Raw genomic sequence first — 21,671 nt, 5'->3', positions numbered from 1 at the left:
GAAAGAATTGACCCAGCCTGCTTGCCTGAGCAGAAGGAAGCTGTGTTGGACATCAGGGCTGCCAGCCAGCAGTCGGTTTTGTATTCCCAGTTTAGCAAGTCACAGTCAGTTTAAAACAAAGCTGATGGTGGCTGTTTCCCAAGTGAGGGACATGCTCTGCTATGGGTGAGAGAGCTGTGCTGTGGCATTCCTTCCAACAGCACAAACTCAGTCTCCCCTGTGCTTGCTTGTCCTGCCAGGTCTCAGTTTCTGAGTTCCCAGCATAGTTCAGAGAGAGGTGGCATCTGGGTTGGACCAGAGAGAGGGAGAGCAAATCTGGGAAGAGAGGAAAAGGGAGATGTCTGCGGACAGCAGAAAGGAAGGATTGTTGACTTTGGCTTGTAACTGCAAACACTAATTGTCTCTTCCTTTTCAGTTATTTGTTATGAATACAAATCAAAGGTGACAGCCCTAGGGAAAGGAGAGTGAGATTTCTAGGGGCAACTTTGGTGTTATCAGCCACAGTATTGTGTTGTGGGCAGAGATATTTCCCAGGCAAGTTCCTGGTGCAGGTTTTGTGGAGCTCTTCCAAGAGGGGAAAAGAGGATTTGAAACCAGAATTTGTGTGCTGGTGGAACAGGCAACTTCTGAGATTGGAGGATGTGGGTGCATGCAATACATGGAATGTCTGAGCAGTCCACACCTCCTTTGGAGCTGGGGTCTGTCTGTGTGGAGACAGTAAGATGGGAGAAAACCATGGATGTGGCTGCTTGGAGACTACTTCAAGGAACGGAGTGTTGCAAATCTGGCTGGCAGACATCATTGTATCTTTTTGAGGTGGAAAAAGAGCAAGGCATTTTGGGGGAAAAAACCCACTCCCTGAGTTAGAGGTGGCTCTTGGCTGTCTCAGCAAAACCCCAGAAGCTGCATGGGATGTTTTGGCATCAGCACATCCTGTCCATGGGAGGCTGTGGGAGTCAGCCCTGCAAGAGTAGATGTGCCAAAAATGTGTCATGCTGCCTATGGGCAGATGGCTGTGCCTGCTGAGTCTCCTGTATGGCTCTGTCCCAGGAGGTACAGCAGGTCTGTGACTGTCTCTGTGTTGGGATCTGCCACACAACTCTCTCTGGAGCATCTCTGAGAAGGCAAGGTGGGAGGAGGTGCTCTGTCCCTTGAACCAGTGAGGCTCAGAGGGATGGGAGAAGCTGGAAGTGAAGCAGCTTGCTCTACATCACCAACCTGAGATTTTTCTCTTTTCTATATTTCAGAAACTTCAACTCTCTCAGTAAAGAAAATGTGTATGAGAACAACAAGTTGGTAAGTGACTTTTAGTGTTTTACTTTTGGTCCAGCCTGTGGTCTGGTACTTTGCTTACGTGGTTTGGCAACAGAATCCCTGCAGGTGCAGTGTGCTGAGTGGGTTGTATTCAAATCCTTATTCTGCATGTGTCCAACCTTCTGATTTGAACTGTGATGTCCAGGCTTGCTGGCTGCTTGAAGGCACCCTCAGACTGCTCAGATTTCTTCACTGGCTGCACAGCAATGCCTGTGTCCAGTGTGTCCTGTGGCAGCAGGAACTTGGGCAGAGGTGCTGGAGGTTAAGATATGGGTATGGACGTGTTGAGTATGTGATGCTCCTGGGGGATGGAGCAGGAGCTAGGAGGTAGCTGATGTGAGAGAGGAAATGTAGGGAGTCTTCCCCCACTTCTGCTCATTCCCACTGTGAGAGTTGAAAGCTGCTGGAAGGTGTAGATCCTAAAACCTCTTCCTGACTGGACATTTCATTCCAGGATGGGATTCGAGTTTATCTTGTTCAAGCAGAAGCTGGGCAGGCCATCCACCTCCTGCACTGCATTCAAGCATGAGCTTACTGCTTCAAGGAAGGATTTTCTTCTTCCCTCTCTCGCTTGCAAAGAAAGAGGCAGTGGATTAAAATGCTTCTCTTTCCTTGGCATCATTCCACACAGCTTCATGGTTGCTTTACAGGAGCTTGACATGTGAATGAACCACAGCAGCTTACTCTTGTCTGGACTGGAGGAATGACATCCTCTGATGCAATGAGCCATCTGAGGTGGTCCTTGGCTCTGGAGGAGCTGCAGTCTCCTCTCCACGCTCCTTAGCTTTGGTCCCCTTTGGCCCTGGCCATGTTCAGTGTCTGTGACAGACTCAGCTCCCCCAGCTGGAGCTGCAGGAGGTGTGCAGTTATTCCCACTCTGGGGTTCAGCCCTGTGTGCTCCTCTCCTGTAGGTCAGATTCAGACCAAGTGTTTTTGCCCGTGAGGTTTGGTATTTGGCAGGCACCAGGGCCCCTTCGCCACGGATGATCATCCCAGCCAGAGTGCTGTGAAGCCCAGAGTGTTGCTCCTTCCCCAGACAAGCTGATGGCGTCTGCTCTGCTGGAGACTTTGTTTTTCTCTGGGAAATGAGCTGTATGAGCTGCCTGCACTGCTTTTATTAATGAAAAGCTTCTTTGTGCCTCTCATAAAAAGAGTTACTCCCCTACTTTGTTGTAGCCTGTGTTCCCTCCTTGCCCTCTTCCCTCCATGTCTTAGTTTGTCCTTTATTTTGCCCTCTCTTCCTTACTCCACCTGCTGTAGGATGACTTGTCCATGTTGCCCTTCCACTGCTGGTATCCTGCAGTCTTGGCTCTGCCATGAGTGGGGCTGACCCCTGTCTCCCTGTGAGCTCCTGGGCTGGCCTCCCCCCTCAGTCTGCTCTCCATCCTAGCTCCTACACTTTCTTCCTCTGGCTGCCCTTGGATACGAGTGGGTCTGATTTCTCCAGTGCTGTTCCTCAGCTATTGTTCAGACCCTCCTTGATACCTCACTATTAAATAATTTCTTTTCAGGGTCTGTATTATTAAACTTAAAAAATCTTGTTTGGGCTGCAATTTGCCATTTAAGGTTTTCTGCCAAGGAAGAATGTGTCATTTCTCAAGTGCCAAAAAAATAACCCCAAACCTGAGGAAAATTTCAGTTGGTGGTATTTTTTTCTGCTAAATATTTCAGAAATAGGTAAAGTGGATAAAGGTTTCTAGAGGCCTTGGCTCCAGTTCTTTCCATGCTTAATGGATGGTGGCATAGTGTAGCAGATCCATTGGTGGCCTGTGCCAGAGGCTGTGCCTGGCTGGCTCTCGTGGCCTTGAGCACTTTGCTTTCTCTGCAGAATGGGAGCAGTGGCATTTATCTCCTTTGTAAAGCACTGGGAGTTGCACTGGTGAAGAATGTTACACAGAAATAACATATTGCTGCTTTAGAGGCCAGCCTGGGCAAAGCAGTTGGAGGAGGAGGGCAACTGGGCTATGTTAGGTGGTGATCTTGTTGGATCTCCAGGCAAGAGCAGTTCCCAGGAGCACAAGGATGCTGAAGCTGCAGGGGACACTGCCTCCTAATGCTGCAAAAGGGCAGGACCTTAAGGTCTTTGAGGCACCTGTCAAGAGTGAGTTCACCTTTCAAGCCATACTTCTTAAGGGTGTTACCTCTGCTGGTGGTCGAGGTGGAGACTTGGGTTAGGTCATTGTCAATCCAAAATGGGAGGGAACCAATGGGCAGCTTGTACTTGTTCTTTTTGTCCCTGAGTAAATGGGATTTGTAAGTTACTGACGAGGGAGGGGGAGGAGGTAAGGAATCAAAAGGGCTCTAACCAGCTGGAACTAGATCTCTGCTAGCTGGACAGTTACAATTTGTCAAACAGAAACAATGCCTAACTGTTTGGCTTGCGAGTAAACATGACCAGAACAAAGCCTCAGCTGTATGCGTGTGTGGTTGTGAACCTCCTTGCACTTTCTTTACTGGCTGCCCACGTGCTGGCCAGTGTTTGGCTTGTATCTTTAGTCAAAGACAAAAGGAAGAGGGATGGGCAGGCAGCAACAGGCAAACACCCCTTCTGTGCACTGGGAGTTTGTCTGTGCTGGGCCTCTAGTGTCTGAAGATTCCTCTCTATAGTTCTACATGGCAAAAACTACTTCCTCAACTTCCCAGTACAGAGTGGTAATCATGAGCAGTAAATGTGAAAAGAATCAATTAGCCACCAGTTACAGTAATCCTGTCTATCCTGAATTGAGAAATTACTTACACATTACTTAAATAAACTGCCTTTCAAGCTAAAGAAAAGGACGGGTTTCACCTATGGCACTGTCTGGCAGGAGGTGGCACGGCCTGTGTTCCTACTAGACTGCACACCAGGAATGTCCAGCAAGAAAAGTCCACTGGCCAGACCAGTCGTGTACCCAGTGTGATGGGGAACACTTCAAAGAATATATTAAGTACCAGCTTATGAGACAGGCGAGATCCAGGCTGGGCTGGCAGCCGAGATGACGCTACCAGAGGTAACTGGCTCAAAGTGTGCTTCATGTCAGCCCAGTTACATTTTTACTGGGATACCCAATGGAAAAAAATTGTAATTATCTTGCTAAAAAAGATAATGGCTGTTTGTTTCTTCTAAGCAGGAATAGTTGGCTTGTACAGCAGTGCTGCTTGGTGTCTGTGCCAGAGGTCAGATGCGGAGGGTTTAACATGTTTGAGTCTTTCTTTAACCCTTTCACTGTGGGGGTCAGCAGTAGCCTTCCTTGTGCCTCTGCTCCTGCAAGTGCTGTTTTCCTTCATTGTATTGGCATTTCAAAGGGCACATTCCATCTGGGGAGGTAAAGGGTTTTTTCCTATAAGCCAGGAAGGAAGGTGGCTCGAGAAAGTCCCTAGTAAAAGCCCTGCACTGAGTTGAGCAGCAGCAGAGTTGCTTTATGAATGTTGCGTTTGTTTTTTCTCTCTAGTAAAGGCTCTTGTTCAGAGGCAAAAGAGCTTTTCCCTCCTTTACCTGGCCTTAATCCTGCTATTTCAAAGCAGAGGCAACCAAAAAGAGGAATATTTGCCCCACATCCATGTTAGGCAGCATAAAAATGGTTAATCTGGAAGGGAGCTAGGTATCAGGAATTCTTCGTTATTCCTCTCTTCCCCCAAGATTTTCCCTTTTCAGATGGGGAAGAGCAGGCGGTAGGTAGGAAGCATTGATGTTTGCACAGCACTTGGAGATACAAAGCTGTCTGCAAACACCTACCAGCAGCACCATTAATTGGGGAGTGCTGCAGGTTGGGCTGGAAGCCTGGAATCAAGTCTGCCAGCCTGGCCCAGCACAGCCCCTTATGCCAGGCCCTGCTCCTGGCAGCTGTGCATGTGCAGACAAGAGGCACTGCAGACAGGAGGAGCAGGGGAAGCCCAGGTGAGTTCCTGTGCAGTGAGCTCCAGCCAGCTTGCCAGGCCAGATTGTTGGCTCCCTGCCTGGATTTCTCAAGGCAATGGCTGGAAGCCATGACTCCATTGGTTCCTGGAGTGGCCGTACAACGTAGGAGTTAAACTGGGGCAGCTGTTGCCCAGTAGAGTTACTATTTGAGCAGAGCTGTTTTCAGTGGAGTTTTGTACTTCTGATGAGGAGCAGCTCTGCTGCCTGGGCTGGACAAGATGGCTTTTTTGTTTTTTCTCCTTCCCTCTAGGCATTTCGAGTGGCAGAGGAGGAGCTGGGCATCCCAGCCTTGCTGGAAGCAGAGGATATGGTTGCTCTGAAGGTACCAGACAGGCTGAGCATCCTCACCTATGTTTCCCAGTATTATAACTACTTCCATGGACGGTCTCCTAGTAAGTACCGTGTTCCCTGGAGGGGTGGGAAGGATTGGGGCTTAATTTTGTGCTTGGAAAAGCAAAATAGACTGCATAGGGGCCTTTGGTACCAGAATTATTTCAATGGAGATTCTGAACTCTTTACACACTGGCCTGCAGTAGCACCACTGCTTTTGGAAGGGAAAAGAGTGGTACCTTGTCTTAAATCCAGTGTCTTAATTTTTAATATATAATCTAAAATTTCTTATGGTTCAGCCAGACAGAAATAGTTAAGGTTCCCCTCCATGGTCCCCACCTCAGCTTTCCTTTCTCGAGCACTTTCATCCCTACTCCATTCCTTGCCATGCTGGAGGGGTGGTGAGAACATGAATTCTAACAAGGCTGAGCTTGTCTGTGAGGCTGTGCTACTGTAATAGCATCCCAGGTAGGGCTTCTACAACACAGCAGTGCTGATATAAAGTGACCCCCTTAACTGGCATAATTGTGATAGCAATTCTTTCAAACATAAAACAGGCCACAGAGCTGTTATGAGGCATTATATCCACGTACTGAAGAGTTTATCTGGGCTCACAGGAGCATTATTGTAGACTTGGTTTATATTTGGCTTTAAGCTCATACAAAATGAAATAATACGATAAACCAATTTCACAGGTTCCTCCAGAGGAAACTTTAGAAAGTGGGACATGAATGACTTAACTGGTTAAGGTGAATCTAGATTGAAAAGACAGATACATATTGAAAACGTCCTACATCTTAGAGAGAAAGCACAATTCACTCTTGAGAGCTGCCTCTGATATCTAAACTCTTCCCTCTTCTCCACCTCTTTACACATTTAAGTGTGCTTTGTCTCTCCCTCCACAACCTCTTCACTCCTCCCTCTTCAATTTTTATGTCTTGTTTTAAAACCATGCTGATAGAAGTCAAACAAATTCCATCCTGTTTGTGCCAACTGGTGGAAATCTGGGTCAGTTTGGGGTCTTCACTCCCTCCCTCCAGCATCTTGCCTACCATGTCATCAAGCACAGCACATTTTTATACTCTCTGGTGTCCCACAAAACATTCTGGTTGCATTTCTGTTGCTGGGGTGAATGTGTGTGTCTGAAAATGAGCCCAGCCAGGAATGTACCCTCTGACACCAAACAGCCTCCTAATAACCACAGTCATGCCCTTCAAATGGGTTCCAGCAGGACCATGAAATAAGCAGGACACACACAAGGCCACAGAATGTTGAGTGGCCAATATTTTATTGAGGTCATACATTAACAGAAGGGCAGAGCTGAAGCCACCTGTCTTTGTGCTGGGCTTTGGGAATTGGCTTAAATGGCACAAGTGGGAAGTGAGGGGGCAGCCTGAGTCTAAACAGTTTGCTCTTTCACCACAGTGACAGTGGACTGGGGACACAGAGTCGGCTCTTCCCAGTCCACTGTCACTGTGGTGAAAGAACCCTGGGTGTTTGTTTGGATAACTGGTTTTACTGAGAGAAGACTGCTGGGAACTGCTCCTCTCTGCTCCATGCACCCTGGCCAGTCTCCCTCTGTATTTACTGAGAAGGGTGTAATCTCTACAGACGGGTGGTCATTAATTAGTTGCTCTTAATGTGAAGCTGTGGCTCAAATATCCCACAAGGAACGCAGACATCTCATTCAGGACAGGAAGTTGTGCAAAAATAACATCCCTGTGAGACAGATGAGGGGTCTTGTCTGTAAAAACTACATGAAGCCTCATTTCTCAGGGCAGCCTCCCTTCACTTCTCAGGGCATAGGGAATCATTCCTTGCTTAACTGAAGTGTGTTTAGCATTCTCTTTTCTTCACTTGCTGTGATTGTCTACATCCACATGTGTGAATGTCTACATTTCTCTTTCATCTGGAAAGAGGATTGGGCATTTGCAGGCTTCTGGAGGCAAGTCCTGTTGGTTTCTCCATCAGCACCACCATGGCACCTCCAAGCTTCTGTCATAGAATTATCAATTTTTAGTTGTTATTTCTGTGTTCAACAAGCCTGTTTGCTCCCTGAAAGTCCCAGTTAGGGGTGAACACCCACGGCAGCAAAGGTTCAGAAAGTGAACTTGAAGCAAATTCAAGCAACTTTTGGATGAAGCAAACCCTCTGAGCTCCAGTTCCTTCGCTGTAATACCTGACAGCAGTGCCTGTTTCAGTTTCCAGCCAAACTGTGGGCCAGGTGCAAACCCAAGCTCTTGCTCACACCATTGACTCTATATTTTTCCATGTTTTCATTCCCCCCGCCATGGAATTCGTGAGAAGATGACACAAACCAGCTGTTGCAGCTACCAGATGATTCCAGCATATGTTGGTAAAATTCACGTGTCACCTCTTGCCCCTCACTCCACTACAGAGCTGCTTGTGAAGCAAAGGTTCCTATGCTCTGCACCAGGAACCTTGGGATCTTATAATGTACATTACTCCTAAACTTGTGGGATTTTCTTATGTTATGTTAAAATCTTCCATGTTTCCTTTCTTCCAGTTGGAGGCATGGCTGGAATCAAGCGTCCTCCTTCTGAACCTCAGGAGCAGCCTCTTGGGAAGAAAGCTGTTTCAGAGCCTCCTAAGCCAGTGCCTCCAAAACTACCTCCTGCCCACCCACCAGCCAGGGCTAAGCCAAAGGAAACCTCCCTGGTAAGAAATGGGGTTTGTGATGTTCTTTATACCTTAAATCTGTTCAGTGAGCTGAACAGGAAGTATTATCTAGTTCAAGGCTCCAGGTGGCAACCTCTCAGTCTCCAAACCTTATCCTCATTATGTGGGATTTAGTCCAGAGGTCTGGTTACTGCACAGCTACAGATGGCAATTGTTGGAAAGCCATCAGTAGCTGGGATTCATCTACTAGTGAATAGGACATGGGTGTCTTAGGACATGGCTGTGCTATTCCTAGATGTTGGAGGTGGAGATTTTAAAAATAATGTAATTTTTTTGCTAGAAAACATTAAATTACTTGAAACAGTTTCAAAGCAGATTAGGGACAAAAACACTCAGGGTCAGAGTGCTGCCTGTTCATCCACTGCTTCTCCCCACAGAAAGGGGTCCTGGCAGAGAGTGGGAATATCCCCAGCAGCAGCTGTGGGATCTGTGGGAACCACGTGCACCTGGTGCAGCGCTACTTGGTTGATGGGAAGCTCTATCACAGGAACTGCTTCAGGTACAGCTCCTCAAAGGGGGGCACAGGCTTGTGGGTCACAGAGGGGCAGCCTCATTCCTTTGGGACTGGAGGGAGAGTGCTGTGAGGCACTCAAGGTAATGAGGACGTTTTGGCCAGAGTGGAGGCAGCCTGGGCCTGCTCTTGGGCTGTTCATAGGGGAAACTTTGCACAGGTCTGTTTTCATCTGCACCTTTCCTACTTCAGGCCAATGCTGTCACCTGTCAGCTCTGGTCTTGGTACCTGAGGAATGTGCCCACAGGTTCTCTTCACTGCCAGTGTGGTACCTTCACTCTCCCTGTGCTGGCAGTAGAATGGTGTCTGCGCTCTCAACTGGGTCTCAAAGGTCTCCCAATGCTCTGGAGATGTTTTCTGAGACTTTCTTATCCACAGGTGCAGGCAATGTTGGAACGTGCTTCTTCCTGGAAGCTACAAAGCTGGGCCTGAGCCCGGTACATTCATCTGTACCAGCCACCAGCAGCCAGACAATGTCCAGATCTCTGGTCTCTGCAGCACTGGGAACAAACCTGAGAGCACCCCAGCCCCTGCTGCTGCCAAGGCATTCCAGAAAGCAGCAGAACCCACAAAACCAGAGCAGGTGTTGAAGAAACCCAGCCAGGAAGGCCTCGCTAATTCAACCAAGCCATCTGTTTCATCTTCAGGAAGCTCTGGCTTCAGAAGTGTAAACACTCCATGGTCCTCTTCAGCTGTAAATAAACCAGATGACTGCAAAGGTACCCCATTGGGAAATAAAACAGGTCACCATGAGGCCCCATCAAGGCCTCTTTGGACAACCTCCACAACAAAGACACAGCAAGCCCGAGAAAATTTTTTCCGGTCACTAGAGCCCTCCAGCAATAAAACCTCTGACACTAGAAACCAGGTCCCTCCTTCTCATGGCCCTGGTAAAGCTACCTCTGCCAGAACCACTGCTGAGGTCAGTCCAGTGAATGCTGAGAAGGATCAGGCCCGTAGCCATATTATACAGGCCCTGGCTGGATCAAACACCGCTCCAAACAGGCCAGGAGGACTCAGTTCCACTGGCACCTCAGTGTCCAGCAGGTAAGTATTATTTCTATTTCCCTTTTTACTCCCAAAATGATTCTTGAGATAACTCAGAAATCCCTGCATCTTTCCTCCCTTTTCTCTGCCTGCTTTTGTGGCTGAGATTTCAAGACATGTAGAGGGACTCATCCAAGTCTTTGGAACAGAGGCCAATAAATAGGTCTGTCCTTTCAAAAACACTTACTAGGTTGTTCTTTTTTGCAGTGGCAAGTTTTCTCCCCCCAGTTCTCAGTGGCAGAGTCCAGCTCCAAAAGCACAGTCCAGCAAAACAGGGTACACAGCACTAAAACAGGAAAAGCTTACAGACCCTCTGCCCAAGAGCCAGGCTGCCAGCAAACCTGTTGACTCTGTGCACAAGCCAGAGTTGAAAGGCATCAAAGGTGAGGATGATTGGTTCACACACAGCTCTGCCTGGACACAGCATGCCAGCTTTATGCCTTTCTTATGGACCAGTACAGTGAATGTGTCACTGACACCTGCACTTTCTGTCTGTATAAGCACATAAGGGTTTTCTGACTTCTGGGGCTTGACATACCTTTGTTTGTCCCTCTGTAATTGCTCCCTCTAGCATGGCAAGTTGTGTTGTTTTTTTCTGAGAATCTCCAGGTATTCAGAGTTGTACCTGCTGCCATCAAATGTTGGGATTCTGGTGGATTTCAGAGGCTTAGGCAGACTTTCCCAGATGGGAGACCTTGCCAGAACCTCAGGATGATTTTGTGATTGCAGTTGGGGCTCACCCAGCCTCTGTTTCTGCTTCCAACCAAGCTTCCACCATGGTGTCTGCACAGTGGGCTGAGGCATTATGTTCTGGGGGTACCCAGTGTCTCAAACACTGCCAGATGGTCTGTCTGTTTTTTTGGGGGGGTGCTAAAACCAGTATCTGTCTGCAGTTTGCTGTAAGCTTGTCAGTGTTTTGTCTTCTCCCCCCTTCCTGCCCCATCCTTTGGTCTCAGATCTGAGCTGTTGCTGTCAAACATTTCTGTTCATTTACACCATGGCTGTGTTTCTGTAGCTGCAAAGGGTTTAAAGCATTTGAGCCAAAAGGGGCAAAATACCACCAAGGTTGTTTACTGCCTATTGTACATGAGTCTGTCCATGTTAAACTTGCTGAACTGTGCTGGTTTGCTGCAGTCACATCACAGGATCTACCCCAGTGCATAGTTATCTCCTAACATCCTCCTGAGACAAAAATCTGGCTTGTTTCTTTTCATTGGATCTGATATTATCTTGCTGTGTCCCTTCATTTAGGGAAAATGAGTGTTGGTGAAGACAAATCTGAGAGCCCAGAAGACTGGAGATCTCGGCTGAAGCCTGTAGCCAACAAGTGAGTGTCTTGGAACTCATGGGTCTCCATGACAAGAGAATGGGAATGTCCATGTCTGCAGCTCTGTGTGTTGCTGCAGGTTTGTGTGCACGTAGGAGGGAAGACCTCGTGTGTTTTAGTGCTTCCTTTTTCAACAATTTGATGGAAGAGGCAAAACCTTTCATTTCTGGGGAGAGAAAGTGTATTTCAAGTTGCTGAACTCTGCTTAGAAAAGTGTGACCATCCTGCATGGAGCTCCTGCCCAGGATGTCCAGAACACTTCCTGTGGACCATTCTGCAAGAGGAATGGTTTCCTACCTTTGTCTTTCTTCTTTGCAGAGACCAGTGTGGCTCTAAGAAACCTACTGATAACTCCCATGTGGCAACAGGGAGCCCAGTACACAAGGAGACAAAGACAAGTCCATTAGTTGTCCCATCAGCAAAGCAGGACTCTGGTATGAAGGATCTAAGTTTTGTCTTCATTTTGCTCATCAGGCAGGGGACAGGCACTAGTGCTGCAAGGCACAAGTAAGGAACATGTTGGTGGAGGTTGTGCATTGCTTTCAGGGATTTTTGCTCTCTCCACCTGCTTTGGCTCTGTGGTGCCTTTATTTGGAGAGTCATCCTTCCCTAAGGAGATGACTTCTCTTCACAGGGCACCCTTGTTTGCAAGACAGCTAACAAGACTTTTACTCTCTCTTGCATAAATGTGTAATGATAAGAAATCTTGGTGATAGTTCCCAGCAGGTTCTTATTCTCCTCTATCCTTTTCATACTCTGGCCTTGTAATCTGTGGTTTCTCCCCATTTCCTCTGAGCTTGTGCCCTTCACTATCATCAAAAGAGGAGAACCAGGACTAGAATTGAAGGTGACTAGTGAGGAGTGCCAGAGCTGCTGGGCAATAAAGGGATTTTTATGAGATGAAGGTTGAAATTTCTTACCCAAAACCTGTCTGTGCTTCTTAATTCAGCTTCATCTGGTGGATTCATGAAGAAAAAGTTGATCCCCAGCTCAGATCTTATCAAGAGCTGTCAGAATTCAAAGCAAAGTTGGGAAGACCCCGGGGGCTCTGCCAAGAAGGAGGAAGAGACCAACCAGCTGAAGAAAAGCACTGTCACATGTAAGGTCTTTTCTGCCTACTTGAGCGGTGTTTCCCTGAGTTTTCTGTGGTGAAGCCTGTCGCTGTTGTCATGGGGGAAAAAATCTGTCATTAATTTTTATTAGCCATCTTGGCCTAAACAGGAACCAGCCAGACAGAGAGAGAATTCAGTGGGAAGGGAAGAAATTCAAATAGGGATTTGTCAAGGTCAGTGCCCTGTCATTCTTTAGACTCAAAGCTATGGAGAGGACCATCTCCTAATTTGGGGAACTGGGATCTAGTTGATGTCTCTGTTCCTCTCCAGTTGAGTGGCTTTGGGAAATGAAAGGAATGCAGAGAACTGTCAGCCAGAAACTCCAGCTGGCTGGACCCACTGTAGCAGCAGCCAAGGCTGCTTCTTCTGGGACTTTGAGATATCCTGACCAGTTCTGACCAGTTTGTCCCTACCCTAAATCCAGTTTCTTATTCCTGTATGTTCAACCACAGCTTTACTCGGTACCTCTCCTCCTTTGCCCAGCTGCTATTGCTTCTACTTATCTCACCATAATGCACATGAAATTTCCTGGAACCAACCTGATCTTTGCTGCTGTCCTGTTTTCTTGGTTTGTTTCTTCTCCCCTTGGATTACCCCTGGCTCAGTGCTACCTGTTTGGATGAGGAGATCCTCACAGCAGGGCTCAGCCCTGACTCTGGTGTTTGTCTCGGATCAAGCAGGATGGGTCCCGATGGCTCGGTGGCCTCATGATTTATCCAGTAGGATAGCTGGTTCCTTCATTGTCCTTAGCCTGCACTTCTGACAGCTAAGAAGCATTCAAACTCCAATAACGTTGTCTTTTAAAAAGTTTAGCATGCCTCCACTGCCATAATTTTCCTAAAATTTTCCATCTCCTGTTTTCCTCAAACTCATCCACAAGGTTCAGCATTCCATCTTTCCCAGGAAACGAGCTGTTAAGATAAGGGAGGTTGGTTTTATATCCTTCTTTCTAAAGATTAATGATTGCTGTTGGGGAGTGCCCACTATGGGAAGCTTTTCCAGTAGCAGTCTCCCCCTGTTCTCTTGCTGCTGTCACTTGGCAGCCTCTGGATTGAGGACAGACTTTTTGCTCCTCTGTGTAGGTCTCTACCTCAGCAGTCAGAGAGACTCTGAACAGTCAGTGACCCTTGGTCCTGTGTGTGTTGTGTGGGGCTGGGGATGACGAGCATTTCTGTAGTGCATTAGTTTTCTTTGGCGTAGATAGTGTTTTATGTTGAGAAAGGAGGCTCCAGGGTTTTCCTCCCAACTGTCCTACTTGCACTTTGTAGGCAAGCAGCCAACCCAGCTTGTGTCTGTCAAGACAGAACTTCAGGATATCAGGGGATATCAGACCCTGAGCTGGTCAGGAGAGCATCGTTTTACTAGCTGTTGCCCTCCAGTGACCTTGGCCTTCTCATGATCAGTGGTGCAGCTTTCTGCTTTGGTTGGAGGTGCTGCAGAGGTCAGCCAGAAGGAGCCTGGAGATGCAGAGCTGAGCTGGGAGAGGGAGGTGTTGCTTGCACAGGAGCAGGCTGCCCATGGCAGGGCAAGTCCCTCTTGGAGGAACCTTTAAGTGAAGTGTGAGTCACAGGTAGTGTACGGGCAGCAGACCAGCAGCATCCAGAGAGAAGAGTAACCTGATGGAGGCCAGCAGTGCAGGGACAACACAGCTGATTGCCACATCCAACTCCTTCCTGGAAAGCACAGTAGAGCAAGGACTGGGCGATTGGAGAGCTGTCCTTGAGCTCTTCCTCGAGTCAGCACCAATTGCCAGAGATTCTCAGGAGGCTCCCCTAATCTGTCCTATCTTTCTCCTTGTGTGTGCTGAGCCTGCATTGCTGCTGCCTTTCTTACAGCCCTGCTCTTTTGATGGCTGGAGTTTTCCTTCCTGTCACATCACCCACGTATGCTTCGCTTCTCTCTCTGTGGTAATTATCCAGTCCAGCCCCTGGGGTACCCAGATACCTCACACTCTTCTGTAGTTATCCTTGCAGCACAGTTGGGCAGAGGAAGCTGAGGCACAGTGGAACAAACACATGTTGCGTAAGGATTGATTTTAATAGGTGTCCAGGGCCTAAATAATGCTGTGTAGTGGTGCCTAAGGGACTTCTCACCTAGGAAGTGTTTTGTGGAAGGAATTGAACCTTAGTTTCCTGAGATCTGTGCTCAGGTCCCCATGACCATCTTTTTTTCATCAATATATACTGATACTTCTTTGTACAAGAGCACTAGAGGGGCATTTTTAAGTATATCTTTATGTTTCCTGTGACCCAGTAGTTCTGGGTAACCAGTAACCCAGTATTTCTGTTTTATACTTTGAAAGCTTAACAAGGGGTGTGTTTTGCCACAATAAATACCTTTTGAGTTTTAAGAAGACAGTGAATGAACATGGTAGTTAATAGTCTTGGCCTCCCGAGTTTGGTGAGTGCCTGTGCCCTGAAGGTGCAAACAGCACCCTGTGACCAGAGAGTATCTGAGTGTCCAGCAGGGAGGAGTAAACCAGGCTGTGCTCGTTCCTGCAGACACAGCTCTCACCTTAGTCAGTCCTGCCAATGCATGCACGTCCTCTTGGTTGACAGGGAAGTGTTGTGCTCTCTGGTGCAGTAGGCACCGTCCCATTCCACAAAAAAAAAAAAAAGTTTGTGATGATATTTATCTTTTTTTTTTTTTTTTCCCCTTTTAGTTAAACCCTCTGTTCCAAAAAGCATCCAGAACCCTGAAGCAGTGTCCCCTACTAAGGTATGGCTGGAAACCAAGTGTAATGGGCACAGGCTTGAGTTGCTGCTTATCCTGCTGGAGTTCCTGCCCAGAAATACCTGAGGTTGTCTTATTGGGAGGGTTTATTTGAATTCCCAGGAAAAGGGTAAAAGGCTCTGGGACAGAGACAAACTAGAGAGACTGCCAGTTATCTCTGATGCCAGGGGACAACAGAGGCTGGAATAAGACAGGGCTGAACAAAGATCTGGTAGATGTAGTCCTACTGTTGTTTTCCTAGCTGCATCCAGACTACCTTCCTGAGGAGGAAATCCAGAAGAAGGTGCGTGACATCGAGAAGCAGCTGGATAAGCTGGAGTTGAAAGGAGTGGATCTGGAGAAGCAGCTGCGTGGCTGTGAGGGAGGTAAGGGAGACCAGGAGTCAGCTCTGAGGGTGGGGAGGTGTGAGGTTCATGTCCTGCCCCTGGGCTGGCAGGGCTGGCTCCAGTTTTGCAGGTGACATGGAAGCTGAGCTGGGTACTCCATGATAGAGCATTTGTGAGCAGCTTCCTTGAATATGCAGAAGGTGATCTGCATCATTTCCCTTCTACCCAGGAGCACTGAAGATGAGCTGTTGTCACCTTGAAGTTGCCTATGGCTCATATAAGTTATCCTAGGCTCTCCCTCAAGTACTTGTGTTTAAGCCAGGGAGACTAAACAGATGCAGCTTCTAAAGTAGCTTTGCCCTTTGTGCCTTTTGCAGATGAGTCGGAGGATGCCCTCATGGTGGATTGGTTCAAACTGATCCATGAGAAACAGCTGCTGCTCAGACAGGAATCAGAGTTGATGTACAAGTGAGTAAAACCAGAAATTCATCCATCTACTTGTGCACTTCACCTGTAAGCAGGGAGGGAGAGGAAACATGGCAGTCTAAAAAATAATGTGCCAGTTGGTGGGATGAGGGAGGGCTTAAGGATGTCTCTGGGTGAACTGCCAGCATCCTGAGATATTGACTGATGGGTCTTTGGGCACTGCTGAGCATCCAGGGTCTGTGATGAGCTTGTGGGGTGGGAAACCTTGCAAACGTGATGGAGGAAGATTTCCCTTCACTCACCCCTACTCAGGTGGCAGGCAATGCAGAGATAAGGCTTAAATACAATATGTGAAGGGTGCAGCCCTGGGACATGGAGGGGCAGTAACTCATCACTTCTGTGCTTCCTTCCAGGATGAAACAGCAGAAGCTGGAGGAGCAGCAATGGAACATTGAGATGGAGCTGCGACGCCTCATGAACAAGCCAGGTTAGGACCAGCTGCACACAGAGTCCTGCTGACCCCTGCCTGTGTGGAGCCCTCTGCTCTGCAAGCCAGACTTGGGGTGTCCTTCAGATCTGAAAGACCCTTCCAGGGATTCCAGTTGCACTGGGGATTTCTCCTGACTGCTGCACTGTCCAGCTGTCAGGGACAGGCTCCCTGTAACACCCAAGCCACCTGTGCTCTCTGAAGGGATTAAGATGTGTCCCTGGACATGAGGATAATAACATTCAGGCCCTTGCAGGGGACTTGCTGGAGCAGGGTGGAGGGAGGAGCCACAGTGGGGAGTTGCTCACTTGTAGCTATGAGATGGGTTTCTCTTGTCTTGTGCAGAGGAACTGAAGACACGCAGGGAGAAGGAGCGAGAACAGGAGCTGCTGGAGTCGTACCTGAACACAGTCAATGATCGGAATAGTATTGTGGAGTGTCTGGATGAGGACAGACTCAGGTGAGGGCCCTTGGGTGGTGGGAAGTGAGGCAACACCAGGAATGATTTCCATTGTACCTCCTCCACTGACCAAGGGTGGATGAATGCTGTAATCCAGACTTTTGCTCCATGAGTGGTGGGTGGTGACCTGTCACCAACCATCTTGTCTTAAATGCTGCTGTTGTTGCTTTCTTGGCAGCAGTTAGAAAGTGAGATCAGACCTGCAGTCATGTTCAATGCTCTCTCAAGCTACTGCTGCTCTGAGGACAAGAGAGACAAGGACAAAGCAAAATGTAGAAGGCAGAGAGAAGCGGGGGGGGGGGTGGGCTGGAGATGGGGAGGATGGAGGCAGCATGGGAGCTGCAGAACGACTCTGGGAACATGAAGCCAGGAATGTGTTTGGCTGATGCAGCAAGTGAAAGAACAACTATAGCTGAGAGATGGATCTTCCCCAAGCTCAAAGGAAGACTGCTGTGTCAAGTAGCTGGATTTGTGCCTCCTTTTGCTGAGAGCAGACCTCAGGACACCACCTGCAGCTCAAGAGTTCTCCTTGTGCCCAGGCTTTTGGCTCTGGTCTTGCCCAGGCCCAAGGAGATACCAAGTTTGACCCTGATTGCAGTGAGAACCTCTGTAGCACCCCAGGCTACTGGTGTCTCAGCCTTTATTCATCTTCTGGGTGTGGTGTTGTCTCACAACTTAAGGAACTCAGATGATTCATAGACCAGCTCCCAGAAGGGCCTCCCTGCTGCAGTGCTGGACTGCCACAGTCTGGAAATCCCCACACAGGTCCAAGGGAACCAGATGCAATTTGCTAATGTCTTAGACTCCTCTAAGGTTTTTTTCATGCACCTTTCTTGGCGTGTGCTATGAAGTTTGGTAATTTCTGACTGGGGGAATAAGAGCAGCCTTTACATGTTTTTTGGAGAGATCTGTCTCTTGTCATGAAACAGCAAAGTTTTCTAATGCCACACTGTTCCATTACAGAGAAAAAGAGGAGGACCAGATGTTGGCAGACATGATCCAGAAGTTGGGTAAGGGCCCTCTCTACTCTTATGGAGCAGAACTGTGTGGCTCTGGGGCTGTGGGTTCCAACTTGCTCAGTGTCTGCTCCTTCTCCTGCAGATGGATCTCTTGAGAGTCAGGAGCCAGAGAAGAAGAACAACAAGTTCCGCTTGTCCAAAATATGGAAGCAGAAAAATAAGAGTAAAGCACAGGAGTGAGGTTCCCCTTCCTAGTGTCTCAGAGAGGAGCATCAAAGGGATGGTCCATCTTCACTGCTGCTTGCCTGGAATCATGCAGGACTGTGATGAAGCTCTTCTGCTCTCTGACATGGAGACTGTAGGTTTGTGGACCAAAGGGACAGTGAGAGCCTGGAGCTCAAGGGGGCCTTTCCCAGAAGATCAACTTTTAAGACTGTTTTCCTTCTTTGCATCTAGCTGAAGAGCTGGCTTCAGCCTTGTTGGCAGCTCAGGAGGGCAGAGCTCAATTTGCCCATCCACTGCTTGGGTCATTACAGTCCTGAATGTGGGAGCATGGCACTGCATGTCACCTCTTGGTGCCCCACCCGTGCCAGCTGGGGCTGTGCCAAGGTCTCTGCACAGGTCTGCAAAAGGGCAGCTCTCCCTCCCTCTCTTCCTCCCTGTGTTTGCACTGCCTCTCTGTCCAGGACCAGAGATGCAGAGAGGGAGGTGCTATAGGGCATGAAAGATCAAGGACCTTCCCCTTTTTCCAGTCCGAACTGGAGATTCAGGGTCTACACCCAGAGCAGACAGAGAGCAGAACCAGCCCCATATCCATGGGGTGGGATGTCCTAGACCCAGAGGGGTTTCAGCAATAGTGCTTCTTCCAGACCTCCTATGGGAGTTGCTGTAGGCTGGTTTCTCAGAGCCGTGAGGGGTTGCTCACTGCTTCATTCCCTCTATGGGGGAGATTTGTACCTTCTTTATTTCTTTGACTGCACATCAAAGCAGGGTTTTCATTGTCTGTAGCCCAGCCTGCTGAAAACTAACAGAAGTGTCTTCCTGAAACAACCAGGTGCTAACTGGGATCAGAAGGGAGTTAGTGAGTTAGCCTCACCCATGAGTCTTCTGCATGGGACTGACATTTCGAGTCCCGAGGCTCTGTCCCTGGACAGCAGCGCCCTCAAGAGGTGCTGCCGTTCTCCTTGGTTGGACCAGGAGAGTAGGAGCAGGTCCTGGGCTGTTGGCAGTGAGTGTTTCTACTCTTCTGTCCGTCCAGTGACCAGGCAGACACCTGCACTGTGTGGCAGTGTGTTCTCTTCCCAGTAAACCTGGGTAGCAGAGATGGAGTCAGGCAGGGAAAAAACACATTAATTATGCCACCACCTCTGGTATGTGAGGACTTCCCTCCTCCCTCCAAACCAGGTCTTTTGAGGTTTCTCTGGGTCCTGTTCTCCACCAGGACCTGGGACTCTGCAGGGAGGTTTCCTGCCTGCTGTGCCCGGTGGAAAAGCAGAAGCGATGCGTCCCTAACCCACGAGGTGGCAGTGGGACTCTCTGTCCCAGGCAGCCCACCCTGGGCACCTCAGGAGTGTACTCAGTGAGGTACCAAGTGCCCGAGGGGGTTTGTGTTGTCCACAGCATGTGCCATGTGTGTGCATGTTGTGGGTTACCTTGCTTTTGTCCAATAAAGAATTGCTGGAGCAGATCCTGGAATCCCAGCATATGTTTGGATGTGGGTTGCCCTGGTTGCTGTGAGTAATGAGAGTTCCTCTCTGGAGATGGATGGTAGCAGGAGTTTGGTGTACCTGTGATGAAAAGGCTCCTCTGCCCAGAGCTTGCAGACCAACTGCAGATCCTGGACAGCAGCAGAGCCCAGGGGGAGGTGCTGATACTGGGTGCTGGTGTGCTTGTGCCTCACCATCCTGGTCTCCTGGTTGGGAAGGAATTCCTTTCCTGGGGCTCTGTGTAAAGGGGAGGGGAGGAGAGGGAGGAGGGTCCCTCTTCCAAACCAGGGCATTTGTAGAAAATCCCCAGAATTAAACTCACCACCCAGCTTCTTCTTCCTTCCTCTACCTTAAATTTGGGACTCAAAGGATTTGCATGTCCACCACTCCCCAAGGCTTGAAATGAGCCCTAGAAGAGCTGAGCTGTTGGCTGAGGTGGAGAAAGGGAGCAGCTTTTTTCCAGCTGGCTTCTTTTAGCTGGGCCCATTCCCTGCCTGACCCCCCCATTTGCTCTCCCAGCACAGGCAGCCTTGCTTACCTTGTGGAAGTTCCCCAGGAGGCAAAATAGGAGGATTTGGCCTTGGGACTGAGGGAGAGGGATGCACTGGAAAATCAGCACTAGCCACCTCTCCGTAGTGGTCACCCCAGAATAATTAGTGCAAGCACCCTCCTGTACCCAAAGTGGAGTCAAATTCCTCTCTGTTCTCTGCTGCAGCCCCATCAGATGCCCCAGGTCAGGCTAGCAGGGGTCTGACTGCTATATTGCTGTAGGCATGGGTGTGTCTATTTCAGTGATGACTGAGAGCTTAGTTGCTCCTCTAGGTCAGCTGCTCCACTTCCGAGATGGTTTTAAGGAGGCTGAGCTTCTCACTCATTTCCTGATGGACTCCAGCCGGGTTCATGGACACACCAGCTCCTGGAGACCTGGAGTGCAGCTTCTGCTTTCTTCACAGCTGAAGAGAAGCACCAGAGAGTGTACAGGGCCTGGGGGGCTGCATCCCTGAGCTGCTGCTTTTAGGAGGCTCTTGAGGGCTCCTTCTGCAGGCTTGGGGTGACAAGGAGGCTGCTGCCTGCTCCAGCACTTCATGACTTGCAGATGGAGCAGTGATTAGGCAGAGTGTGTGTGTCTCTCTCTCTCTTCTGCTGCTGGAGTGCAGCTTCTGCTTTCTTCACAGCTGAAGAGAAGCACCAGAGAGTGTACAGGGCCTGGGGGGCTGCATCCCTGAGCTGCTGCTTTTAGGAGGCTCTTGAGGGCTCCTTCTGCAGGCTTGGGGTGACAAGGAGGCTGCTGCCTGCTCCAGCACTTCATGACTTGCAGATGGAGCAGTGATTAGGCAGAGTGTGTGTGTGTCTCTCTCTCTCTTCTGCTGTTTTCTTTAATTACAATCTCGAAGGTAATTTCTGACGCATCATTAACAGTTCTGAGTAAACAAGGGGAATTCTCCAAATTATTTGCCATGAGCACAAAGGGAAATTGGCTTTCATCTTCTCCGTCTTCATCCAAGGAAGAAGCTGATCTGCAATAGGCACAGGGAGGAAAGGAGCATCGTGGCTGCCCTCAGATGCCTCAAATCAACATGACAGGGAGCAGCCACCCATCCAGTTTCTCCAGCTGACTGAGAGGACAGCTCTGCCTGCAGCTTTTTGTGCCCTCTGCTGATCTAAGGGGCTGGGGCTCGTTGTGATGTGGATTGCAAAGTGCCTCTTGCCTATGAGAGCTTTGGGTGTTGCTTTGGAGTGTTCACCTCATTCCAGCTGGATAAATTGATACCTGAGCTGCTCAAGAGGAGACAAGACAGACCAAAAGCATCCTCAAGGCATGGAAGGTGAAACCCTGGTCCTTGGTGAAGGATAATGGCTGAGGCCAGTGTGGTATTGGGAAGGATGGAGCACTGATATAGAGGGATTTAGGGGCTGGGAGACCAGATTTGGTCCAAAGCAAGAAGTCAGAGGGATGTTGTTGTGCCCTCTCAGAGCAGCAAATGTGCAGGGAGAACATTCCAGACTAGTGCAGGGCTCAAGGGAAAGGGGCTTCACTGGAGGGGTGGCCTGTGGAGCTCAGGTGAGGCAGTTGAACCTGCTGGAGCACCCACACCCCTTCCTGCCCCGTGCCCTGTGCTGACACCCCTTCACCCACACTCCTGCACAGGGTGAGAGCATCTGCAGCAGCAACTGAGGGAGCGGAGCTGATTTATATTCACGTTGCAGCTCTGCCAGCCGTGACTCTGTGATCTGCCCTGCACCAAGATTATTTGAACACAGAGTTTGTCGTGACTATTCTTCCGCGTGAGGCAGGGGATTTGCTGTGGGATGGGAGCCCTCCCTCCAGCTGTCA

General features: G+C 49.1%; 1 protein-coding gene across 1 annotated transcript in view; it reads left to right on the top strand.

Annotated features, from left to right (window-relative positions):
* The window catches only part of MICALL2 (MICAL-like 2), a 25,489-nt gene extending 7,619 nt beyond the window's left edge, over positions 1 to 17,870 (top strand). The window contains exons 2-17 of the mRNA XM_010003341.1: positions 1,248 to 1,296; positions 5,463 to 5,604; positions 8,070 to 8,233; positions 8,620 to 8,741; positions 9,132 to 9,800; positions 10,008 to 10,183; positions 11,052 to 11,127; positions 11,446 to 11,561; positions 12,077 to 12,226; positions 14,902 to 14,957; positions 15,214 to 15,337; positions 15,676 to 15,766; positions 16,138 to 16,211; positions 16,557 to 16,671; positions 17,635 to 17,681; positions 17,773 to 17,870. Of these exons, the coding sequence (XP_010001643.1) occupies positions 1,248 to 1,296; positions 5,463 to 5,604; positions 8,070 to 8,233; positions 8,620 to 8,741; positions 9,132 to 9,800; positions 10,008 to 10,183; positions 11,052 to 11,127; positions 11,446 to 11,561; positions 12,077 to 12,226; positions 14,902 to 14,957; positions 15,214 to 15,337; positions 15,676 to 15,766; positions 16,138 to 16,211; positions 16,557 to 16,671; positions 17,635 to 17,681; positions 17,773 to 17,870 (2,269 nt within the window). The remainder of the gene's footprint in view (positions 1 to 1,247; positions 1,297 to 5,462; positions 5,605 to 8,069; positions 8,234 to 8,619; positions 8,742 to 9,131; positions 9,801 to 10,007; positions 10,184 to 11,051; positions 11,128 to 11,445; positions 11,562 to 12,076; positions 12,227 to 14,901; positions 14,958 to 15,213; positions 15,338 to 15,675; positions 15,767 to 16,137; positions 16,212 to 16,556; positions 16,672 to 17,634; positions 17,682 to 17,772) is intronic.
* The last annotated feature ends 3,801 nt before the right edge of the window (positions 17,871 to 21,671 follow it).

The sequence above is a fragment of the Chaetura pelagica genome, unplaced genomic scaffold (assembly GCF_000747805.2).
Source record: "Chaetura pelagica isolate M959 unplaced genomic scaffold, ChaPel_1.0 scaffold138, whole genome shotgun sequence".
Taxonomy (NCBI): domain Eukaryota; kingdom Metazoa; phylum Chordata; class Aves; order Apodiformes; family Apodidae; genus Chaetura; species Chaetura pelagica.
This window is presented reverse-complemented; position numbering and strand designations above follow the sequence as displayed.